Genomic DNA, 23112 nt, shown 5'->3' on the forward strand with positions numbered 1-23112 from the left:
AAGAATCATGAACTGTTTTGTGTAAGAAAAACTACCCCTCAGAGAGATGCCCACCAATAACCAGAATGCCGGTTTTGAGTGAGTTTCGCTTTGAGAATGCATCAAAAGGCTGGAGTGAGGTAGATAACCCCCCAGGGCACCTTAGCATCAACTGAGGAATGTTTTAAAAACAGCTGTGCTGGGGCCCTCCTCGGACCCACTAATTCCAGGGAAGAAGCAGATTCTGCCGTGTGCAGCCAACGTGGGAGCCTCTAGCCACGTGCAGCTGTTTCAATACACACCTGCAAATGAGATAAAATTCAGAATTCAGCCTCGCTGGCACACAGGCCACATTTCCAGAGGTCAACAACCACCTGTGGCTCATGGCCACCACCTTGGACAATGCAGATGATCGAGTATCTCCACCGTTCCAGAAAGTTCTGTTTGGCAGGGCTGCCCTGGAGGGTTGCCAAGTCCTGCTTCTGATGGAGGCTGACACGGGCAAGTCAGTCTTGTATAAACTGGAGGTGGCTTTCTAAGTTCCTGAGCAGGCTCATGGGCACAGTGCGTGCATGCATGCATGCGTGTGTGTGCGTGGGCATGCGTGTGTGCGCGTGGGCATGTGTGTGCATGCATGCGTGCATGTGTATGCATGCGTGCGCGTGCGTGTGTATGCATGCGTGTGTGCGTGCATGTGTATGTATGCATGCGTGTGCGCGTGCGTGTGCGCGCGTGCATGTGTATGCATGTGTGTGCGCGCGTGCACGTGTGTGCATGCATGTGCGCGTGTGTGCATGTGTATGCATGCGTGCGTGCATGTGTATGCATGTGCGTGCGTGTGTGCATGTGTATGCATGCGTGTGTGCGTGCGTGCATGTGTATGCATGCATGTGTGCGTGTGCATGTGTATGCATGCATGCGTGTGCGCGTGTGTATGTATGCATGCGTGTGCGCGTACATGCACGTGTGCAGGTGCATGTGTATGCATGCGTGTGCTGCGTGCATGTGTATACATGCATGCGTGTGCATGTGCATGCATGCATGCATGTCTATATGGGGGTTGGACCCATTATGGTTTCTCTTTTTCTGCTCGGTGTCGCCCTACGGAGTCGGGAAGCTTCTGGAAGTGTGCCTTGGGAATGTCGAGTAGGAGAGACCCAGAGACCCTGCAGAGACTGGGCTGGCATCCGGGCCATCCTTACTGGGGTGGAGAACACCATAGGCAGGTATAGGTTAGGGACATGGCTCGAGTTGGGCCCCCATGTTGAGAGGACAGAGGACCAGCACCTTGCCAGGAAAGCCTTTATTCCCATCGAGGTGACCCATCTGGCCTCCAGCAGTTAGCCCTCCTCTGGGACATTGAGTTTCTCCTTCACCCCACAGGCCACCACAGCAAAAAAGAACTCTGGGAAGAAGGTGCGGATGTACATGGCGGCCTTGGGGATGGGGTTGGCCATGAAGACCTCTTGTTTCTTCCTTCTCACGGTGCGCATCACCTCCTCGGCCACGTCCACAGGGTGCACCCCGTAGGTCAGCTTCCTGAAAAAGACTGAACAGCCCCAGGAGGGGCAGGGGTTACAGCCTCTGGGCGCCCAAGGAGGGGGAAAGGGGAGGGGGCCGGGCCTGGAGTCGTGGGCTCCCAGCCAGCTCTGCCCTCCAGTGGCCGTGACGCCCTGGGGGGCACTCTTCACCCCCTGAGCCTCAGCTTTTTCATCCGTAAAATGGGCATATAGTTTCCTGCCCTATTCATTTCACAGGGTGGTTGCGAGCCTTTGCAGGGAGGAGAAAGAGCTGAAGGAAGAAGGTGCCCGATAAATTAAGGAGCTGTTGTTTATAGCTGTTGGGAAGCTGAGCTTGTCAAGAGCCTCCTGGAACCACCTGCCCACATCTTGGTTCATCTGGCTTCCCTAGCGGAGACAGAGCCTCGGGCAGGGTGAAGCAGCTCCCTGTTCAGAGCATTCTAGAAGAGCAGTAATTAGACTGCATTTACAGAGTGCTCACTGTGTGCTGGTTGCTGTCGTAAAGCCGCTCTGAGCCGGAACCTTCCGTCTTCCCAATGCCTGGGCAAGACTGGTACCACCATCATTCCTCACTTTCTAAAGAGGAAACTGAGGCACGGGGCTGAAGGGACTTGCCCGTGTACTCTGAGGGTACAACAGAGGCAAGCTCCAAGTGTAGGCAGTCTGAAGGGACTCTGAGGGTACAACAGAGGCAAGCTCCAAGTGTAGGCAGTCTGAAGGGACTCTGAGGGTACAACAGAGGCAAGCTCCAAGTGTAGGCAGTCCCGTGCCAGACTCTCAGCCTCGACTCTGTGCGGCCTCCCAGGGAAGGGCGGGGGAGGGTAGGAAGGTCTTGAAAACCAAATCTGGTCATTCCACAGAGGAAACTGAGGCCCAGAGACAGGCAGTCACCTGGCCAAGGTCACAGAGCCTATGAGTGACGGAGCCTAGCTCGGGCCTCGGTCTGCCGGTTGCAGGTTAGGATTCTCTCTACCTGGTGCCTTGGGACTGAAGTTTGGGGGAACTGCTGTTAGCCAGGTGCAGGGTCCCCACCAACCCCCCAGTCTCGGGCTTCAGGAACACATCCCCAGGCCCGGTGACACCAGGCTGGCCCCCTCCCAGGCCCCTGTACCTCCGGCCTCCCTCGGAAAGCTCACATTTCCAGATGGAGGCCTCCCAGTTTCCTTGGCCTGGATCAATGTGGTAGGACCGGATGAAAGTGGGGCTCACAGTGCTGACGACAACATCGTATTCCTCTACTTCGGCTCGGAGGCAGTCGAAGAAGCCCAGGGCCGCGTGCTTGGAGGCAGCATCTGGAAGAGAAACCAGCCGGGGGTAGGTGCGGGGCGGGGTGGGGGGGTACCAGCTGGTGGCCCCGGAGAGCCCGGAGCAGGTCTCCCCTCCCACTTCCCAGCCCTTTTCCTCCGAGGTCCTGTCCAACCCAGCTACTCACCGAATTCACTCCAAACAGATGAGGCCATGGGTTGGGTAAATAAGAACGTTTCCAGGAATTTCAACAAGAGTAGAGTGGACATTCCTTAAAGCCTTGGGGGCTTAGAGCCACATCTGGGGTATGATGAATCTCAGCTTCCCATTTCGGGGGTGTCAGTTGGAGGCTGAATGAGGCGGGGGGTGGGGGTACTGTGGTCCCTGTCTCCACACCGATAACGGCCGGCAGACCCAGCCCCCTCCGAGGCAGTCCTAGTGAGGAGTGGGATGCGTGCTCCCCAGACGGCCCTCGTAAGCTACCTGACCCTCACCGTGCAGGGTTAGGAACACAGGTGCGAGGAGCCCAGGGGCCTCTCCCAAAAGACAAGGACAGTGACAAGACAGCTTCTCGGAGCTGCTATGAGGATCCAGCAAGGTGGGACCATCCCGCCGTGCCCGGCCTGGGGAACCCCTTGGAGGAGTGGTCACTCGGTTTTCAGCAGGGCCCCAAGCAATAATGCATACAGAGGGCAACAGGGGCAGTCAGGGAGAGAAGGGAAGGTGGGTCTCGTGGTGCTAGATCTTCTATTGCTCGGAAAGCTGGAAAGCTTGATTTTTACTGAAATGTCCTCGCACTTAAATAGTGAAATACTGAACAATTCCGCACCTCACTCCAACGCCTGGGCTTTTTCCCACAGCACTGACTCCCCGACACCAGCTGGGTGTCCTACCACTTCATTCTGGCACGGTCTACCTGAAGATGAAGTCAGAGCCCGCAGGTTAAGGGCTCAGTCCCAGGACTGCCCCTTGTCCCCGCTCAGTTCAGGCCAATCACAAGTCCCACTTGTCCTCTGTGCTTCTGACTGAGCTGCTGGAGATCGGAGGTTCCAATGACCCCTTCCCTGAGATCGACTAATCTGCTGGAGCAGCTCGCAGAACTCGGAGAAAGGTTTTACTTAGTGGATCATCAGTTTCTTACAAAAGGACAGAACTCAGGAACAGCCGGCCGGAAGAGATGCAGGGGGTGGGGGGATGCGGTGTGGGGGAGGGGCTCAGAGGTCCCATGTCCTCTCCAGGCACCCCCCTCTCCCCGATTCTCCACGTGTTCATCCTAGAAGCTCTCCGAAGCCTGTCCTTTCAGGATTTTATGAAGATTCTATTATAGGCATGACTGATTAAATCATGGGCTTTGGGTGACAGAACTCAATCTCCAGCCCCTCTCTGCTCCTCAGAGGCTGGGGTGGGACTAGAACATCCCACCCCCTAATTACATGGTTAGCTCCTCTGGCAAGCAGCCCCCCTCCTTAGGTGACGGCCAAAATCGCCTCACTGATGTAACAAAAGACACTTCGATCACTCTCATCACTTAGGAGATTCAAGGGTTTTAAGAGCTCTGTGACAGAAATGGGACAAAGACCAAATATATATTTCTTATAAACCACTATATGACAATACTAATTAGGGAATTAAAAAGAAGTTGGGAGTGGGGGCCCCTGGGTGGCTCAGTCGGTTGACCATCTGACTCTTGGTTCCGGCTCAGGTCATGGTCTTGGGGTCGTGGGATCGAGCCCCGCATTGGGCTCCATGCTCAGTGGGGAATCTGTTTGGGATTCTCCCTCTCCCTCTGCCCCTCCCCCCAGCCCTGCTCACACTCGCTCGCTCTCTCTAAAAAAAGGAAAAGAAATGTATAAGCTTTGCACCCTGCCCTCCCACAAAGTACCTCATGGGAGGAGGGAGTTTCCCCAGCTGGGTCCCAAGAATATCTATGGAGAAGTCTCTCTCCTCTCTGGACTTTTTTAAAGGACTCCTGCCCCTGGGACTTCTTTCTACCTCTCCTGCAATTCTGCGTCTTTCATTCTCCCCTTCCTCCGTCCTCCGAAGCTTCCGTCCCTCTACCGTTGCATGATGTTCACCCATCTCCTCTTTCTGGGTTGCAGCCTTTCCTGTCCTTCAAGGGCATCTTTACGGAGGTAGGGCATTTGCGCCGGGGCTGTGCGCCCAGGCCAAGAGGCACTGATGGGGTTCAGCCAGGGCCGGCCCTGACCACCTGTGGGGACGTGAGCCTCTGGGGAGAGGGACCCCTGGTCACCTGCATATGCCGCAGGTGCTCAGAAATGGGAACTGAAGGGATGAAAGTAAAACCAATAGACCGTTTCACCTCTGGACGTCCCCTCCCTTATAACCACATACTTAGTGCTAGACACGACATCCCTTGTCTTATAAGAATATAACCTAAGACGAAATGTTTCTGTCGTGGCAACTTACAAGCTGTGCGGAATGGGATTCCAAGCTTCCCTTGGATGTTATTCACTAACACAATCTGGCCCGTCCTCCGGGAGATCATGTCGGGAAGCAGGGCTGAAAGGCACAGGACAAGGAGTCGCGGTTACAGGTGGGAGACCCCTCCCCCAGACCTGCTTCCTCGCCCAGGGCCCTTCTACCTCCCTGGAGATTGGATTACAGCAGGACACAGGTGGGCAGGAGCATGGACATCACTGATCCCATGTTTCCTAAGAGTGGGCTAGGCTCAGCCGGTCATTTCTGGGTGGTTTTCAGTGACCCGCCCATGTGCGGATCTCAGTGGTGAGAAAGGTCACAGGTCATCCCATTTCAATCCACCGCAGTTCTACTGTGTCTCGAACACCTCTCTTGCAGGTGGGAATCTTTTAGCAAAGAGAGGAAAGGCCTCAGCCTCGCGCCGTGGGAGAACCCGCTACTTCGTTCTGTTTTCAGAGTTCTTCTATTTATTGAGAGGGAAGGGGGCTTTTTAAATTTATGGTGATACGATAAAGATTCCCCCTTCAAATGAACTCATTTGAAAATGCAGAAATTTAGAGAATGAGATAAATCACAGTGCAGGTGGAATGGGGATATGGCAAAAAAATCAAAAGACTATTTTCAGAATGGCATTGACATTGAGCCCTGGGGTGTTACAGATGAGCAAACTGAGGCCCAGAGCTAGTGACTAGACTCAGGTCTCTTAGCAAGTTAGAGGCCCAACCAAGAAGATGACCCAGCCCTGCCTTCCCCCCCTCCACTCCCTGCATCCTTCACTTTGATGTCAATGAACCCGGAACTCTCAGAGGCTGCCCAGCACCTGTCACCGGCTGCCTGGCCTGCACGGTGTGTCCACAGGGACCGGACTGGGGGAAACCATTATCTCTGGGGGATCATTTCAGAAGCTCTGGAAAGTCATCTTTCGGCTTCAGATAACTTTCCCTTCCTCTGTCCTGGTGCCCCGAACCCCATTATCATGGAGATTGTGGCTGTAAAGAAGGCAGCTCTAAGATTATACTTCTTGAACCCCACGTTCAAAGCTCAGAAATTCTCCATGCATGTATCTTCCCTGTTGGGGTTCTGCCTTGATAAACTTTGCGGGTGGGGGGTGCTTCAACTCTTGGTTCTATTCCATGTCATCTGCAGCCCCAACCCCCTAGGCTCCAGAGCTGCATTTGAACTTGGCAGTGAAATATCTCCACAGAGCAGCCATTTTACGCTTGAAAGGGACTCTGCCCTCCCTGTTTCAGCAAAGGGATTGACAGTACGCTGGGTCTCTTTTAGCCTGGGGGATAAACCCTTTTCTTCTTTATTTCTGAGGGCAGAATCTCTACCCTTGACCAACTGACATGGGTAGGAACAGATCAAGGGTAAGGTCGATATATCAAAATATATGTGAAGCATGAAGACAATGGTCCAGAGACGTGGGATTGGGGTGGGGGGAGCCATGGACATGAGTGAGAAGAGGGGATGAAGAGCAGGGCTTGGGTGGGGAGGGGGATTTCCCAGAGAGGGAGGTTGGAATATACTAGTAAGATACTTTCAAAATCCCTTTTCTTTTATCAACATTTATAGCCAGAATGCTGAAAGCTTTCACCAAATAAGTAGGGATTTTTCTGAGGGGGGCTGGAGACTCCAACCAGAATTGGAAGACCGTCTGACTATGTAACAGAGCCTCCTCTAGCAGCCAGTGGCCCAGAAATCTACGGGAAGGCCAAACTCACGAGACCTTTGGTCAGTGTGATGGGCCCAAAGTAATTGGCGTCCATGATCTTCTTGTCAAGCTCCAGAGAAATCTTATGGGCAGGCCCCTTGATCTTCATGCTGGCATTGTTGATGAGGATGTCCACACAGCCATAACAGTCCAGGACCTCTTTGGCCACATCCTGGGCACAGCTGATGTCCGAGAGGTCCAAGAGGACCAGCTTTGGGGTGAATGTCTGCTGAACCAACGAGAGAGTCAAGGCATGTGTGGGAAGACCTCCCTCTTGCAGACCCTGGGGGCCCCCGAGCTGAGAACCAACCCTTTTGAAATTTAGAGCTTATGGAATGGCTGCAAAATAAAAATGAAGAGGAAAGAGCGGAGATGGCTCTGGGAGGAAGGAAGCTGTTGGAGAATCCATTCGTGGGTACCATGGTTACACCACCAGTAATCCAAATGTGCAAAAATGCAGTAAAGTCTGAACTGTTGGCCAAAGGGGCCAGAACTGATAAAGCCAAATGAATATCACCCTTCATAGAGGAGGCCGAGTGTGGATTCCAATGGAGACGCCATTACAATATTTATGAGCTCCTTTTTGCAAATGGCTTTCCAAACTGGCTTAAGAGTCATCATTGTGCTCTGTAGCCATATTTTGTTTTTGACCCAAATCGTACACTCCACGCAGTATTTTTGGAGCATCATCTACGTGCCAGGCATTGTGTTCAGCCCTAGACACTCAACTGCCATTGAGACTCTCATGGTCTAGAGCAGGGAACAGGTTGGAAAACTGAGGATACCATGTGACAAATGCAATCCCAGCATTTGACAAACATTAGTTCCAACAAGAGGGTTCCCTGGTCAAATTTGTTTGGGAAACACGGACTATTACGTGTCCTTCTTGGGGATACACAATGCACATTAGCATATCAAAGGCTCTGAAAAGTCCTGCAGTAAAGGAATGCACCAGACAAGCTTGGCTTTACTCAGTATGTCCCACACAATTGACCTCAGAACCTCGTTTTAACTCAATACCTGTTAACATCCCCCAAAACAGAACTTGAATGCTATGTTGTCCCATTTGTTCATCTCCTCAAATACCGGACTTTGCTGTGAATTATTTTTGGCTATCTCCAAAAAGCAATTCAACATCGAGGCCAAATTGAACCAAACTGTGAAGACAGCTCTGAAGGTAATTCTCTAAACAATGCTCCAGAAACACTTTGAAACCTGCAGCCTCCCGGAAAGTGCTCACTTCCCAGTGGCTTCGTGGAAAGTGACTTCACTTCCCCGACTTCTTGGAAGGAAATATCACTTGAGGTATTATTTTATTTTAGAGATTTTATTTTTAAGTAATCTCTACACCCAACATGGGGATCAAACTCACGAGCCCGAGATCAAGAGTCGCATGCTCCACCAACTGACCCAGCCAGGCGCCCCTGATATATTATTTTTAAAAATCAGCCGTGGGTGCCTGGGTGGCTCAGATAGTTAAGCGTCTGCCTTCAGCTCAGGTCATGATCCCAGGGTCCTGGGATCGAATCCCGCATCCGGTTCCCTGTTCAGCGGGGAGCCTGCTTCTCCCTCTGCCTCTCTCTCTCTCTGTCTCTTATGAATAAATAAATAAAATCTTAAAAAAAAAAATCAGCCGTAAGCGTTTATAATCATGCCCATACCTGTGCCTTGCTAAAGCTTCTGGATCATCTTTGACTCTGACTTAAATACAATAGGGGGTGGGGAGGGTGAGTTGCCAGAGAGCAAGTTCTTGGCATGGAGAATGTTCCAGATGAGCCAGCCCTTATGCCTGGCAGACAGGCCTGGGTCAAGATTAGGAAGGACACTGCCTCCCATTCCCACAAAGCAATCACCAAATTTCACCCACCTGGTCCATGAGCTGCTAACGCTGAGCAGTCAGTGAAGGCTAAGGGTGCCCAGAACCTCCCCAAGCCGATTGCCAGAAGGCCTTACCTTGCTGGGGTCAGCCACGCTGATGAGGGCGTCATACAGGATCTCTAGCCTCTCCCAGTTCTTGCCACACAGCACCAGCCTTGCCCCACCAGTGTGGAACACCCGAGCACACTCTGTGGGGGAAGAAGGAAAGAGGGCGGGGCGCACTGTGTGGATGAAGCCATGGTCGATGGGCCTCTCTCATAGGAATTCAAGATTTCAAAGAATTCCAAAGTCCCAAAGCCATGAGTCCTAGGTCATTTCATTCAACCTCCTCCCAGGGCTGAAAGTTTTTTTTGTCATTTCCAGCCTCCGCGTGGTTACCTCCTGTGAAGGGGAGCTCAGAGTGGAGACAGCCCTTCCTTCCTGGGATGGTTCTGATCATTAGGATATTCTTCCTTAAGCTGGACAGAAGGATGACTTTGTCTACTAGCCCTCCAGGATCAAAGCCCTCGATATATCTTAATCTAAAGATACTGGAAACAACCATCATGGTTTTTTTTCAGACATAATACCACCAGTTTCCTGCACATTTTCTCTGGGGATAGATACTCCAGCCAGGATTCTTTTTATTTAAAAAGTAAACCTGCCTTGTGTCTAGTTAATTTTATTCTGAACGCATTCCTGACTCACCCAACATAGGTCTTTCTCAACTGGGCAAGGACTGGTAGACACAAAGTATTTATGGGGGCACCTGATGGGCTCAGTCAGCTGAGTGTGCAACTCTTGATCTCAGGGATGTGAGTTCCAGCCCCCACGTTGGGCATAGAGATTACTTAAAAAAATAGATACCCAGTATTCTTGTGTAGCAATAATACTGATATTTAAGAACAATAAAAGCTAATATATTTTGAGTGTTTACTTGTTCTAGGGGCTCTTGAAAGAGAGTTACATATATTAGCTCATTTAATGCCCATGGGAACCACATGAGGTGGTGTCTTGGGTGGGGTTCCCAGAAGCAGATTCAGAGATAGGGACTCAAGCAATCAAGATTTGAGGGTGTGCTCTTCAGAGAAAATCCATGAGGGAGTAAGATCTCAGGTAAAGTCTAGCCTCTGTTGGATCCAAGGAAGGCTCTGGGGTGTAAACCCAACTGCAGAGGTGTCCCACCTGGAGGCAAGAGGACCAGCCTTTTATATGCTTGGGTCTACGGACTGTGTGCTGTCTTCCTCCGGGTCTGGGGGCCAAGGGTGTGTAACTCCCAGGGGAGGCAATGTTCACTGGCAGAGGGCAGGTCTGTGAGCCATGCAGCCGACATTCACAGCACCTGTGGAACAGATAAACTGGCCTCGTACAGGGACCTGGGAAGGGCACCACCAACACCTACTAGGTGCTCAGGACCTATGACCGCCTATTTTATGCCAACCAGCAGTGGGCCTGACTGAGCCAGGATGCCGAAGGATAGCTGGGCAGCCCTGGGTGCCCACTGGAGGCTGGATATCCTGAATGCAATGGCTCAAAGTGATCTTATGGTTGTGTGCAGGTGGAAAGAAGGGGTCCGGCCGGGGTGTGATCAGAGGGCATCGTGGGCAGGGGGATTGTTGTATTGGAGAACAGCTGTGGTTCTGGACCATGCAGGCTCAGCCAGATCGGAGCAGGGGTGGAGGATGGATGGAAGGTCCCAGTGAGGTCTAGAAGCAGGTGTACTGCGTGTGACTGAGAGCAGGGAGGAGGGAGGATGTGAGCAGTGCTGCTGACTGAGGGAAACCTGAATCAAGAAATAACTGTGTTAATGTTGCCTTGAGTTGGGGCCACAGGGAAGGGATGATTTCTCTGAATGTAAGTGCTTTACTGAGAAGGAGGCTGTCCATGACCATTCGGGATGGCGAAATTCAATGAAGATGTCAATCCATCTCCAAGTGAATTTGATGCAGTAAATCAAGATTCCAACATGTCTTGGAAAGGGATGACAAGATCCTAAACTTTACTTGGGATATTTGACAAGCCTTGTTTGGAATAACAAATGCACAAGAAAAGCAAAGAACAGTTTGATGAACAACAATAGGAATTGACCTACTCTATCAGTTATTAAAATAGATGATAAAGCTACAGAAATTAAAGCAGCCTGTTCGTGGCTCAAGTATGGATAGAAATACTGAATAAAAATAGAGCCAGGAATTCATAAGAATTTAGTATACCGTAAAGTTAGCATGATGAATCAGTGGGTAAAGAACACACTATTGAGGGGTGCCTGGGTGGCTCAGTTGGTTAAGCAACTGCCTTCGGCTCAGGTCATGATCCCGGAGTCCCAGGATCGAGTCCTGCATCAGGCTCCCTGCTCAGCAGGCAGTCTGTTTCTCCCTCTGACCCTCCTCCCTCTCATGCTCTCTGTCTCTCATTCTCTCTCTCGCAAATAAATAAAATCTTAAAAAAAAAAAATTAACAAACACTATTGAAAAAGCAGTATTTGAAAAATAAAATAAAATAATAAAATTAAATAAATGGTATTTGAACTCCTAGCTAACTACTGGGGAGAATGCGATACACTAAAATGTATTAAATAGTTAAATGTTAACACAGAGCCATAAAAGAACTAGAAGAAAGGAGAAATTAATATATAACCTTGCTTTGGGGAAAGATCTTGTAAGCCTGACCCCAAAGGAAGAAATCATAGCAGAAATGATTTATAGATTCTTTTATCCTCAAAAAAAAAAAAAACCTTTCTGAGAGCAGAAAACAGAAATGAAAATTAAGACCAAGATAAACTGAGGAAACCTATTTATTTTAATTTTTTTTAAAGATTTTATTTATTTATTTCAGAAAGCAAGCAAGAGAATGAACAGGGGGAGGGGTGGAGGGAGAGAGAATCCCAAGCAGACTCCCCATGAGTGCAGAGCTGGATGCAGGGCTTAATCTCACGACCCTGAGATCATGACCTGAATCGAAATCAAGAGTTGGACGCTTAACTGACTGAGCCACCCAGGCACCCCGAGAAAGCCTATTTAAAATACATATGTCAGAAAAGGGCAAATTTATTTGAGCTACAAAGAACTGTTATAAATCAATAAGAAAACCAGATAAAGACCCTAATGAAGGAATTGGCTAGCAAGATGGGTAAGCAATTCATAAGAGAAGCACAAAGAGCTAATGTACAAAAAATAGTTCAGTGCCAAGAATAAAGACATGCAGTTTGAAACAGGACACTAATTTTAATCTATCAGATAATCAAAAACAAAATTGGGGATAGTCACACATTCCCTGTTGGTGGAGTGTAAATTGCCACAATCTTTTGGAAGAAAAATTGGACCAAATCCTTAAAACTAACTGTAGACTTGGACCTGGTTATTTCATTTATGGGCATTTATTCTAAGGAGAAAATTAAGAACGTCTGTGTGGACATAGTTACGATGTTTATCTCGGTACTATTATAACAGTAAAGAGTTGGAAATGGTGGTAAATGTCCAATGTCACAGGAGCTTGGTCGATAAATGATGATATTTATCGAATATTTTGAAGCCTTTAAAACTGATGTTTCCCTGCCATGCACTTGACTCTGTGTGTGTATAATTGGATGTTAAATTGTGCATTCGCATGTGTAACGGGGTTTTAAACGGAAAGTTTGACCAGAGCGCCGAGATCAAACAGATATAAAATTCTGAAGTTAGTTGCTAACCCAAGATGCACATTTTCAGAGGAAATCACTAAAACCCTGTTTTATGGAGTTCAATAACCCTTGCCCCCCAAAATAGGACACTAATTGGACAAGGAAGAGGAGAGAGAGAGTGGACTTTGATGGAGGAATTGGGGAGGGGACTGCGATGTGTTTTTGCCCTTTATCTCTGTCCCAGATTGCAAGGAGCCACCAGGACCATCTGAACAGCAAGCTCTCAGTTCCCTGCAAAGCGGTGGGGGGGTCTGAGTTCCACCTGCAAAATCTAATGTGAGAAGGGGGGCCACCAGGTATGTGCAGAGCAGAGGAGAGGAGGGGCGGGCTGCCCCAGGGGATTGGTCTACACCCCAAAGGCCCTGCTCCACAAGCACGGTGGACCAGACCTAAGCCCTGAGTTGCTCGGGAGCTATTTTAAATTCTGCCCAAGGTTCCATTAGCAGGGCAGTGGTGTTAGCTAATTAGAACCAACCCCAAAGGCTTAGCTGTTTTTGCAGGTGCTGACCAGCGGGAACTCAAGGTCCCAGGAAGAGGCAGAGGGGACCACAGAGCTGGCTAAAACCAGAGGAGTCAGGATTTCAAGGGCAACTAGATAAAAGGTGGGGGACCTTGCTCATGATAATGTTGAAATCTCCACCCCTGGGCGGGGCTTGTGCCCAATTAGCATAACGTGGGGTGTAGGTCCAGGCCTGATTTTACACCAGGCGGGTGCGCCTAAGACCCCCTCCTCTGCGTGTGCTGATACCGACATGGTGTATGCGTTCACGGGGCTGGTCAATGAATGCACACTGTGCTTTTTGCTCTGGGAGACAATGCTTTGGGAGCTAGCCCCAGTGATCTCCTTGCTTATGGCAAGTAATAAACTCTCTTTTCTTGATATCAACCCTGGTCAGGTCTTATTAAAACAGAGGGCCCCGGAGAAGCACCTGCCCTAACACCAGAGGCCAGGTGAGGATTGAGCAACTGGAGTGTCCATGCCTTGCAGAAAGGGTGGGCGGATATTCCCAGGGTGGGCCTCAGAAGGACCCACAGAAGGGGCCACAGAGAAAAAGCCAGACTTGGTTTTAAACAGGTGGTGCCAGGCCACTCCCATGACAGTGTCAGCCAGGTAAGGATTCCTCCTGCTCTCTTTCTGTCCTCTTCCTGCCCCTCCAGCCCCAGAGGGGTCAGGAAGAGCAGCGGGCTGGGCGGCCACTTGCCCTGGGTGAGTGGGTGGAAGGGGGCGTTCACTTCAATGAAAATCCACATATTTTCTCACGTATTGGACTGGGCATCCCAATTTCTGAATCGATGGATGGATGGTAGGTTAGGGGACCTATCATGCTCAAAGGGTTTTGTATAATCAAATAGTGATCAGAAGTGATCATGACTTATGAGACTATCAGATTGCTTTTAAAAAATCAAGACGCAGAGGAAGGGTTTTCTCTGCTGCCTGAATTTGAGAGTGGGATGGGAGGGCTGTCTAGCTACCAGCCCCCCCACACTCCTGTGAGCCCAGAATACCATGCCCATCAGACCATAAATGCAAGCTACAGCTATAAGCATCATAAAGGAGCAAAAGGAGACAGGATGAAGTATTCCCGAGTGGGTGGGGTTCTAGGTGTGTTTCCTGTTCTTTTTACCTGAAAATCCTTTTTTTTTTTTTAAAGATTTTATTTATTTATTTGACAGAGAGAGACACAGCGAGAGAGGGAACACAAGCAGGGGGAGTGGGAGAGGGAGAAGCAGGCTTCCCGCCGAGCAGGGAGCCCGATGCGGGGCTCGATCCCAGGACCCTGGGATCATGACCTGAGCCGAAGGCAGACGCTTAACGACTGAGCCACCCAGGCGCCCCTGAAAATCCTTTTTAATATATTGTATTTTATAACAGAATTCACCAAAAGAGACTTCATCCGGAGGCCAAAAGCCCAGCTTTCCCTCCCGTCTGCCATAACTCTGAGTAGCAGCCACTCGGGGTGTGGGGTGTGGGGTGCGGGAGCCTGGAGCCCGGTGGTGTGACCGCTGCTGGGGGACAGTAAGCCTGAAGGCACCCTCCCAAATATGTCATTTCTGCTAAAGCAGGCCCTGGTAGACTCCTGTGCTCTGGTTTGCTTCTTGATCAGCTCAGCTCATGACCACAGCTCAGTTTATCCCGTGTCGGGAAGGTTGGCACCAAGCTTTCTCTTTTTCGAGCAGCCAACATAAGCTGAGCCCTTTTCCTTGCCTCGCTGGGGCCACCTCCGGATTTCAGGGAGATGACAAGGCAAAAGGACGCTGGGGGTCGGGGGGGCCATCGTGAAAGGCCATTGATTGAGAGGCAAGCAGCTCAACTTCAGAAACACTTCAAGTTCAAGCGCACTCTTTCGAGAGTCCCTCTTGCTGCAGACACAGTGGGTACAAAGTGACCCGATTCCCGACGTGGCTGAGCTGTGTGGGCTTGGGCAAGGGTCCGATGTCCTGGCGCTGCTTCCTTGCAACTCTCCAGCACTACCTGCCAGGTGCGCGCAGGTTCCAGGGAATGGGGGGTGTGCTGTGGGATCTGTGTCATAGGTGCTGTGCCCCTCACTTTTTCTCTTGCCTCAGACCTCAGGAACGGAGCCGCATGAACACGTAATCGCTGTGGTCAGCCGCACGATCTTGGGGAGGCGTTTATTTAAGGCCACACACGCCCAGCTTCTCGGGTTACGTCTAAATATTTGGACTTACTTTTTCCCTGCTTTGCATTTCTCTCCGGGGTAGGTCCATAAGACACGTGAGTCACGACACAGACTGGACCGCATTCCTCTGAAGATGCCGTGTTGCCCCTGGGGTGTATTTCCCGGGCGCTCGATTTGTACAGTGCGTCACCATAACCGAATGAGACTTCAAAAATAAAGAGGCTACTAAAACAAATACACGTCTCCCAACAGTAGATAGAATGGCACTAACTAGTAACAGAAAATCAGGAGCATACAGGGTTGAACAGCCTTCTCAACCGGCGGGATCTGATCGACACTTTGTGGGACATTTGACCCAAAGACAGCAGGATGCACACCTTTCCGGGCACCTGCGGATCGTTCACCGAGACAGGCCATATCCTCAACAAATTTAAAAGAATTGAAATCATAGAGAATGTGTTCTCTGATCATATTGGAAGCTGGCCAGAAATTGACAAAACAAATACACAACCACATACTTAGCCATGTGAGTGTCTTTCCCTCATAAGATGGTGGCTTTTAAAGGCATTTATTCAATAAATTTTTTTTTTTTTGAGTGCTTACTCTATGCCAGGCTCCGAGCTAGGTGGTGGGACACCAGGATGAACAAAACACAGACTCCACCACGAGGGAGCTTGTGTCTGGTGGACCAACTGAGAAACACACGTGTCCCGCACGATGTGAGGCATGTGTTAATGAATGAACGAATAGATGGAAAGCACGGGGAGGGGAAGAGCCATAGGACCCCAAAAGCCAGTTCTGTGGGGACCATCCAAGAAGGAGCAGGGTGGCAGGGAAGGCTTCACGAGGAAGGCGTCTCATGTTGGCAGCTGGTCTGATGCTCTATGGACAGGTACTGTTTGAAGAGCAGGTCTCCCCAAAGACTGACTCTGAGTGTGTCCAGGTGAGTGTCTCCCCCTGGGCAAACCTTCTTCCCTATTGTCCTGTATCTGGTCTGGTTGACAAATGCATGCGCCCTTCTGCATGGCTTGTGCATGCAGAAGTTGGAGTTTGTACCCTTCCTTGCTTTTGAGCACTGAGTCTAAGGATGCAGGATGTCCTCCTTGGGAATTGCTTCTGGGACCCATGGCGGGCCACACGGAGAACCCAGTTTATCTGCCTCGTGCTTTATTTTTTTTATGTCACATGGTGAGCCTGAGTTAACCACCCACTGAAATTGAACCCACCTTCAAAGCATGTGGATTGGCTCCCGTTGGGATACCCAAAGGAATGAAGTTCTTAGAGAATTCCCAGACAGGAGGTTGCAAACATTCTCATGATGGGGCTCTTTGGAAGGGGCGATGCTCATCTCAATACACAGCACCTGATGGACTCAGTGGATGCTTGTTGAGCGACCTAATGAACATTTGGCCATGTGGGTTCTATGTTCGGTTAAAAATAACAAAAACAACAGCAAAAAGTACACCCAGTGGTAGGAGTGATAGAGTCAGAATCTTACAAACCTAAGGACATTGACTACCCTCATGTCACAGATGCTACCAGCATTAAAGCCCCTGAAACCATCCAATTCAGGGGTCACAAACATACGTGCCTTCAAGGCCAGGAGGTAAATGGTTGAGCTAATTAGCCTGAGTGTGATACGCTAGGGCTGAGTGAGGTGTATGACACACTAGAGCACACATGTCCTGACTAAATGAGTTCATTATCATTATTACCATTATGAACACTTGAGTGGTTCTACATGCTTCCCATCTATTCATTCATTCATTCATTCATTCATTCATTCATTCATTCCCCAACAACACCATGAGGTAGAGACGACTAGTATCTTCACTTTCCTAGACGGGAAATGCAAAGCAGACCTGTGCAGTCACCAGCTAGTAAGTGATGGGGCCCGGAACTCAACCCAGCGCCCAAGTCTGGGCTCCTCGTTGGCATGCTGCCCCAGCTAAGGACTTTGCATTTCAAAATCTCCAGAACCCCATGAAGGCAAAAACAAATCACATCTGCAGACCTGTTTTGGCCCCGAGGTTGTGAGTTTGCAAGGCCGGTTATCCCAGTCCCCTCATTTCTCGGGCATGGGAGCTGCAGTCCCCAAAAGGGAAGACACTTGCTAGTTAATGAGGGACACTGGGAGAGGACACAGCATCCATCGCCCTCCCACCTAGCAGGTTGGCCACACGCCGTCCTGCCACCTCTCGTCCCTCAGGTCGGGAGTGGGCACGGGGTAGGGGGAGAGGCCGGCTTACCCTTGCCCAGTCCTGAGATGGCATCAGTGATCACCACCACTTTGTTCTGCACCGCTGACTTTGACCACAGGCGGGACACCTCTTGGTAGATGAAGAGCAGGCCACTGATTCCCAGGAGTAGCAGAGGCAACATGAGCACGGCTGTGACTCCCATCTTGTTCTGGGGGAAACGGAGGGGAAAGGACTTGGCTTCGCAAAGAGACTCCGATGAGGACACCTGGCACAGGGGGAGGCCCCAGGCTACAGGGTGCGTTCACCGTGCACCCGTGTGTCCTCTCCAGGGAGCCAGGTTCTGTGCAAGCTCCCGGAGGGCCGCCTCTGGGCTAAACACCCAGTAAGCATGCTAATCCCCAAATGTTCAGTGAATAGGAAATTACTCACGGTGTGTCCAAAACCAAACGGAATTCGGGGCCTGCCCTCCCGGAGGTTAATTACAAATTTAATTAAAATGGGTCTGCATTTTTGGAAGGAAATCCATGTGTTAAGGCCCCTTGCTTAGGTCCTAATGACTATTTATAGCTCTCAGTGCACTGAAGGGCTTTTCAAGATAAATATAGTGTCTATTCTGATATTCAGGGACACATGCTGGCCGGGTCTGATTTCAGAGTTCTTGCCAGGACTTTTAAAGCCCTCTGACATGCCTGACTATTGGAGGTTTCCTTTGCAGTTCAGGGCTGGACATTAGAGATCAGGACCTGGGATTGTCAACACAAACATCTCCGCCCTCCGTTCCTATAACCCTTGTATCAGGAGGCTTCCAGGTAGCTCAGACCAGTGTGGCTGTGAGCCATCTGGCCTTCCCTTTCTGGTTGGGAACCAAAAGCATAGAAAAATTGTTAAGCAGAATGGAGCCTTTTGCAGAATGAACCACTGGGAAGTGTGACATGAGCAGAGTTTGGGGGTATTTCTCTTTACTTAAACTATTTCACTTCCCTGGGTCTTAGCTTCCTCGTCTGTAAAATGGGCATAGCAATCTCAACTTGCAGGGCTCTTGGGAGGACAGACTAAGATACTGTGTATTAACCCAGCATAGACCCAGCTCACAAGAGGATAACTGTTGTCCTCCTGAATGATTAAGAACACTAAGAATTTAGGGCGCCTGGTTGGCTCCATCAGTGGAGCATGCAACTCTTGATCTTAGGGTTGTGGGTTCAAGCCCCAAGCTGGGCACAGAGATTACTTACAAATAAAATATTAAAAAAAAAAGGATACTAAGAATTTATCCCAAATGCTAAACTTTTCAGTTCCATAAGGGAATGCGGTAGGATTAGAAATGAAGACACATGAGAAGCTAAAAATCTGTTCAAGTGTTCAACGGCCAGAAATAGGAAGACAAATCAGTCCTACTTTGTGTTGGGCTGAGCAGGAAGAAGGGCGAGGGGCAGTGCCCTGGGGTGGGAGTGAGGAAATAGCATTTCTTCCTTAGAAGTTAGGATGTCCAGGGACATTAAAGAAAACCCAACTTTTTATGGGTATAGAATATACATATAGAAATGTGCATATCTGATAAGTGTAGAGCTTCCGTAAACTGAATACATCCCAGATCAAGAAACAGAGCGTTGTCAACCTGCTCCCCAGCATGTCCCTTTCGAGCCCTTGAGGAGAGACTACTTTCTAGCTTTTATAAAAGCATATATTAGTTTTACCCATGATTTTTAAACTTTCTTTAAAAAAATAGATTCATAAAGTTGTTACTGTTTTGCTGACCATTATGTTTGTAAGATTCATCCATATTGTTGTGTGAGCCTGGAGATCACTCATTTCCATTGTGTGGACATAACTCACATTTTTAAAATAGATTTATTTATTTATTTGGGAGAGAGAGAGAGAGGGAGGGGCAGAGGGAGAGGGAGAGAGAATCCCAAGCAGACTCTGAGCTGAGTGCAGAGCTGATGCGGGGTTGCATCGCTGGACCCCGAGATCATGACCTGAGCCAAAACCAAGAGTCGGACACTTAACTGACTGCGCCACCCAGGTGCCCTGATACCGCACATTTTTAATTCATTCTCCTGAGAGTGGCACTTGGGATGGAGGTATTTTTAAATAAAACTCTTCACTGAAATTAGGAATGGGAAAACTCCCAATGAGAATTTTTTTCTTTTAGAGGAACAGCTTGCTTGAGAGGCTGAAAATACTAATAACGGTATAATGTTTACATGCCAAGGTTGGCTTGGTCAACATAGAAGTTCTTGGGTTATCTTGTCCAAGTGTGGCCATGGCTGTGGTTGAACAATTCACAAGTGCTTTGTTTGAGGACAAACCACACCATGGTACAAGACCCTTTATAAAAGAGGAAGTACCTGGGTCTCCTATAATAGTTAATGGCAGTTTTCTATTTAAGTACTCGCAGAAGGCAATGGTGATCCACGACCAGGTACACCACAGACCATCAGCCTCTTCCACGCGATAGTACAGATGTTCGAGGTGCAGTTTCTCTGCTGCTGTAAACAGTGGTCATGGGCCAACATTCCACCCAAAGAGTAGTAAACATAATCATGGCGTCAGATTTCAGCTTAATGTTTCCAGAAGATGTTCCAAGTTGTCCGTGAATGTCATTCATTGATTCTTTACTTTCTTTTTCAACCATTCCTTATTGCTCAGCTGTCATGAGCCCGGCAGTGTTCTAAGTGTGAGGAACACAGCACTGAATGAAATAAAGACAGTACCTGCCTTCATGGAGCGTTTTAACCACCTAGTGTTGGGAAGTGGACAATGGATCTGCAAGGAAGTAATCCTACAGTATGTCAGGAAGTGTTAAGTCCTATAAGGGAAAAACAAAACCCAGGGAATCCCTTGGTGTCCAGGCAGGAAACAAAATCATCCTGGATGGTTCAAGAGACTTTAATGGAAGGGTCACTTGCAGGGCTGTGGAAGGGTTAAGGAAACACACAAGGGCTGCTAAGACCCAGAGACCAGCAACAGTGAGAAGCTGTTAGTACCTCGTCAGACAAGGGATAGAAAAAGAGTTAACGGCAGCCCAATGAGAGCTAGAACTTGAGTGGGGGTTGGAGAGGGGTTTGCCCAGCGGGTTCTGTAGTAGCTACTGGCTATGATAAAAGGCCAAACCAGGAAGAAATACCTCGATGGCTCTCTTTCCAGTCTCTGACACCATGGTGTGTTGAACAAGCATGGGGCAGGCTGGGAAGAGAGGTAGACCAACACCAACCGCATTGGTTATTTTGTCCACCTGATTAACAACAGCCCCTGTACAATGTTTAGTCTCTGGAGGACATGCTCACAGGACCAAACATCTTGATACTCAGTGTCATTACAAGAGGAATGTCCACACATCTATCCCCCAAATTTCCTTCTCAGCAATTTTTTTCCATAGTCTCCAACCCATTGGCCAATCCATTAGCCAACTACCAATATGTCTGTGCAGATCTGTAACTCAGGCCATGTTTCCTCCCAAAGGAAGTGGACAATAGGTATTTCTCAAAGTTCTGTGCATGGTAGGTCTTCCTTCTCCACTGTGTGTCAGAGACATTCTTGAGCAGAATTGTCCACCTCTGGCTGATGCCACTGTATCAGGGAGACTCATCCAAAAGCCAGCCCTACCATTTTCCTTTAACAGAAAGCCAAAGCAGTCCATCAGCACAGGTGGGTGTCATGGAGTTTTAATGCAATGGACCAGTGCCTTCTCTACCTGCTTGGGCCCAAGGTCAGGTCTCTCTAACTGGGGTGATCCCTGAAGGGGCTGAGAGCTGGCTATCCGCTGACTGCACCACTGGCAGCTAGGGTAACAAGTCCATCAGTGAAGAAGAATCTGAGTGGCACATCACAGGGCCTATCACGGGGGAAGGAAGGAGGCAAAGGGAGAATAGGTCTCTCTCACTTCATGGAGTGTTGGTGAAAAGATGATGCTTGAGTGGATGCCTGAGGAAGTGATGAGGATATATGGAGGACAGAAGTTCTAGGCAAAGGGACAAGCATGGTGCAAAGGCCCTGAGGCAGAATATGCTTGGGATTCTCAAGGAGCAGCAAGGAGGCCAGTGCATGGGAGCAGAGTGACAGGAATAGGTGAGTAGGATGAGGTTAGACAGCAGTTGAGAGCCTACATATCTTTAAAAATTTATTTAAGTGTAATTAACATGTAATGTTATATTGGTTTCAGGTGTACAACATATTGATTTAACAATTCTAGATATTACTCAGTGCTCACCTTGATAAGTGTAGTCACCATCTGTCACCATATAGTGTTATTACAATATTATTGACTATATTCCCTATTCTGTGGTTTTCATCTCCATGACTTATTTATTTTATAACTGGAAGTTTGTGCCTCTGAGTCCATTTTATCTATTTTGCCCATCTTCCTATGCATCCCCCTCTGGAGACCACCAGTTTGTTCTCTGTATTTAAGAGTTTGGTTTTGCGGGGCAGCTGGGTGGCTCAGTCGGTTAAGGGTCTGCCTTTGGCTAGGGTCATGATCTCAGGGTCCTGGAAAGGAGCCCCACATCGGGCTCCCTGTTTAGCAAGGGGTCTGCTTCTCCCTCTGCCTCTCCCTACCGCTCGTGCTCTTGCTCTCTCTCTCTCAAATAAATAAAATCTAAAATAAAACATTAAAAAAAAGAGAGTTTGGTTTTGTTTGTTTTGGGTTTTAGATTCCACATATAAGTGAAATCATGTGGTATTTGTTTTTCTCTGACTTATCTCACTTAACATAATACCCTCAAGATCTACCCATGTTGCCACAAATGACAAGATCTCATTCTTTTTAATGGCTGAACAATATTCCATTTTATGTATATATACCACATCTTCTTTATCCATTCATCTATCAATGGACACTTAGGTGGCTTCCATCTCTTGGCCATCATAAATACTGCTGCAGTAAACATAGGGGCACATATATCTTTTCAAATTAGTGTTTTTGTTTTCTTTGGGTCAATACCCCATAGTGAAATTACTGGATTGTATGATAAATCTATTTATAAGTTTTTGAGGAACCTCCATACTGTTTTCCACAGTGGCTGCACCAAGTTACACTCCCACCAACAGTGCACAACTGTTCCTTCTTTTCCACATCTTCGCCAACACTTGTCGTTTCTTATCTTTTTGACAGTAGCCATTCTAACAGGTGTTAGATGATATCTCATGTGGCTTTGATTTGCCTTTCCCTGATGGTGAGTAATGTTGAGCATCTTATCATGTGTTTGTTGGAGGGCCTACATATCTTATAGGACATGATTAGAATTTGGGTTTTGCTCTAAATGAGATGGTAATCCTTGGGGTGTTCAGAGGAGAGAAAAGATGTGATTTGACTTTCAGGTATACCTGTTATACTGGGAATAGGTTGTGTGAGGACAAGAATGGAAGTAGAGAGGCCAGCTGGAGACTTTTGCAACAGTAACCCAGGTAAGCAGTGATACTGGCCTCGGTTTGTCTTCATTGGTAGCAGTCAAGGTGGTGAGAAATGCCTGGATTCAGACATATTTGAAGGTACAGCAGACAGGATTTGCTCACAGGTAGGATAGAGGGGAATAAAAGAAAGAGAAGAGTCAAGATCACTCCAAGATTTTTTTTAAGTAGGCTCCATACCCAGCGTGGAGCCCAACATGGGGCCTGAACTCATGACCCTGAGATCAAGACCCGAGCTGAGACCAAGACTGACTGAGCCACCCAGTCACCTCTACTCTAAGATTTTGACTTGAATGACTAATAGGATAAAGTTACTATAATTTTTCTTCCTTCCTACCATTCTTCCTTCCTTCCTTCCTTCTTGCTTTCTTTCTTCTTCTTCTTTCTTCTTCTTCTTCTTCTTCTTCTTCTTCTTCTTCTTCTTCTTCTT

At 48.7% G+C, this 23112-nt stretch overlaps 1 protein-coding gene across 2 annotated transcripts; it reads right to left on the reverse strand.

Moving 5' to 3' along the window:
* Positions 1–1319: 1319 nt before the first annotated feature.
* DHRS7C (dehydrogenase/reductase 7C) lies at positions 1320–17475 on the reverse strand. Of its 2 annotated transcripts, none has more exons than XM_021694696.1 (6): positions 17322–17475; positions 8851–8963; positions 6913–7123; positions 5172–5264; positions 2636–2791; positions 1320–1528 (listed from the first exon to the last, which is right to left on the reverse strand). In XM_021694696.1, the coding sequence occupies exons 1-6, from the start codon at positions 17473–17475 to the stop codon at positions 1320–1322; spliced, it is 936 nt and encodes a 311-aa protein (XP_021550371.1). The 2 variants fall into 2 exon arrangements, with proteins under 2 accessions (XP_021550371.1, XP_021550370.1); XM_021694695.1 differs by having other exon boundaries at positions 6913–7126.
* Positions 17476–23112: the final 5637 nt, after the last annotated feature.

Source organism: Neomonachus schauinslandi, chromosome 15, assembly GCF_002201575.2.
Source record: "Neomonachus schauinslandi chromosome 15, ASM220157v2, whole genome shotgun sequence".
In the NCBI taxonomy this organism is placed as follows: Eukaryota; Metazoa; Chordata; class Mammalia; order Carnivora; family Phocidae; genus Neomonachus; species Neomonachus schauinslandi.

Excerpts from the sequence above, each read along its gene's own strand:
- DHRS7C (XM_021694695.1), bottom strand. The coding sequence starts at position 17,475 with ATGGGAGTCACAGCCGTGCTCATGTTGCCTCTGCTACTCCTGGGAATC. Across the intron at positions 5,265-6,912 it reads GCCCATCACACTGACCAAAG|CCCTGCTTCCCGACATGATC; the intron begins GTCTCGTGAGTT and ends TGTGCCTTTCAG. Across the intron at positions 2,792-5,171 it reads AATCCCATTCCGCACAGCTT|ATGCTGCCTCCAAGCACGCG; the intron begins GTAAGTTGCCAC and ends TTTCTCTTCCAG.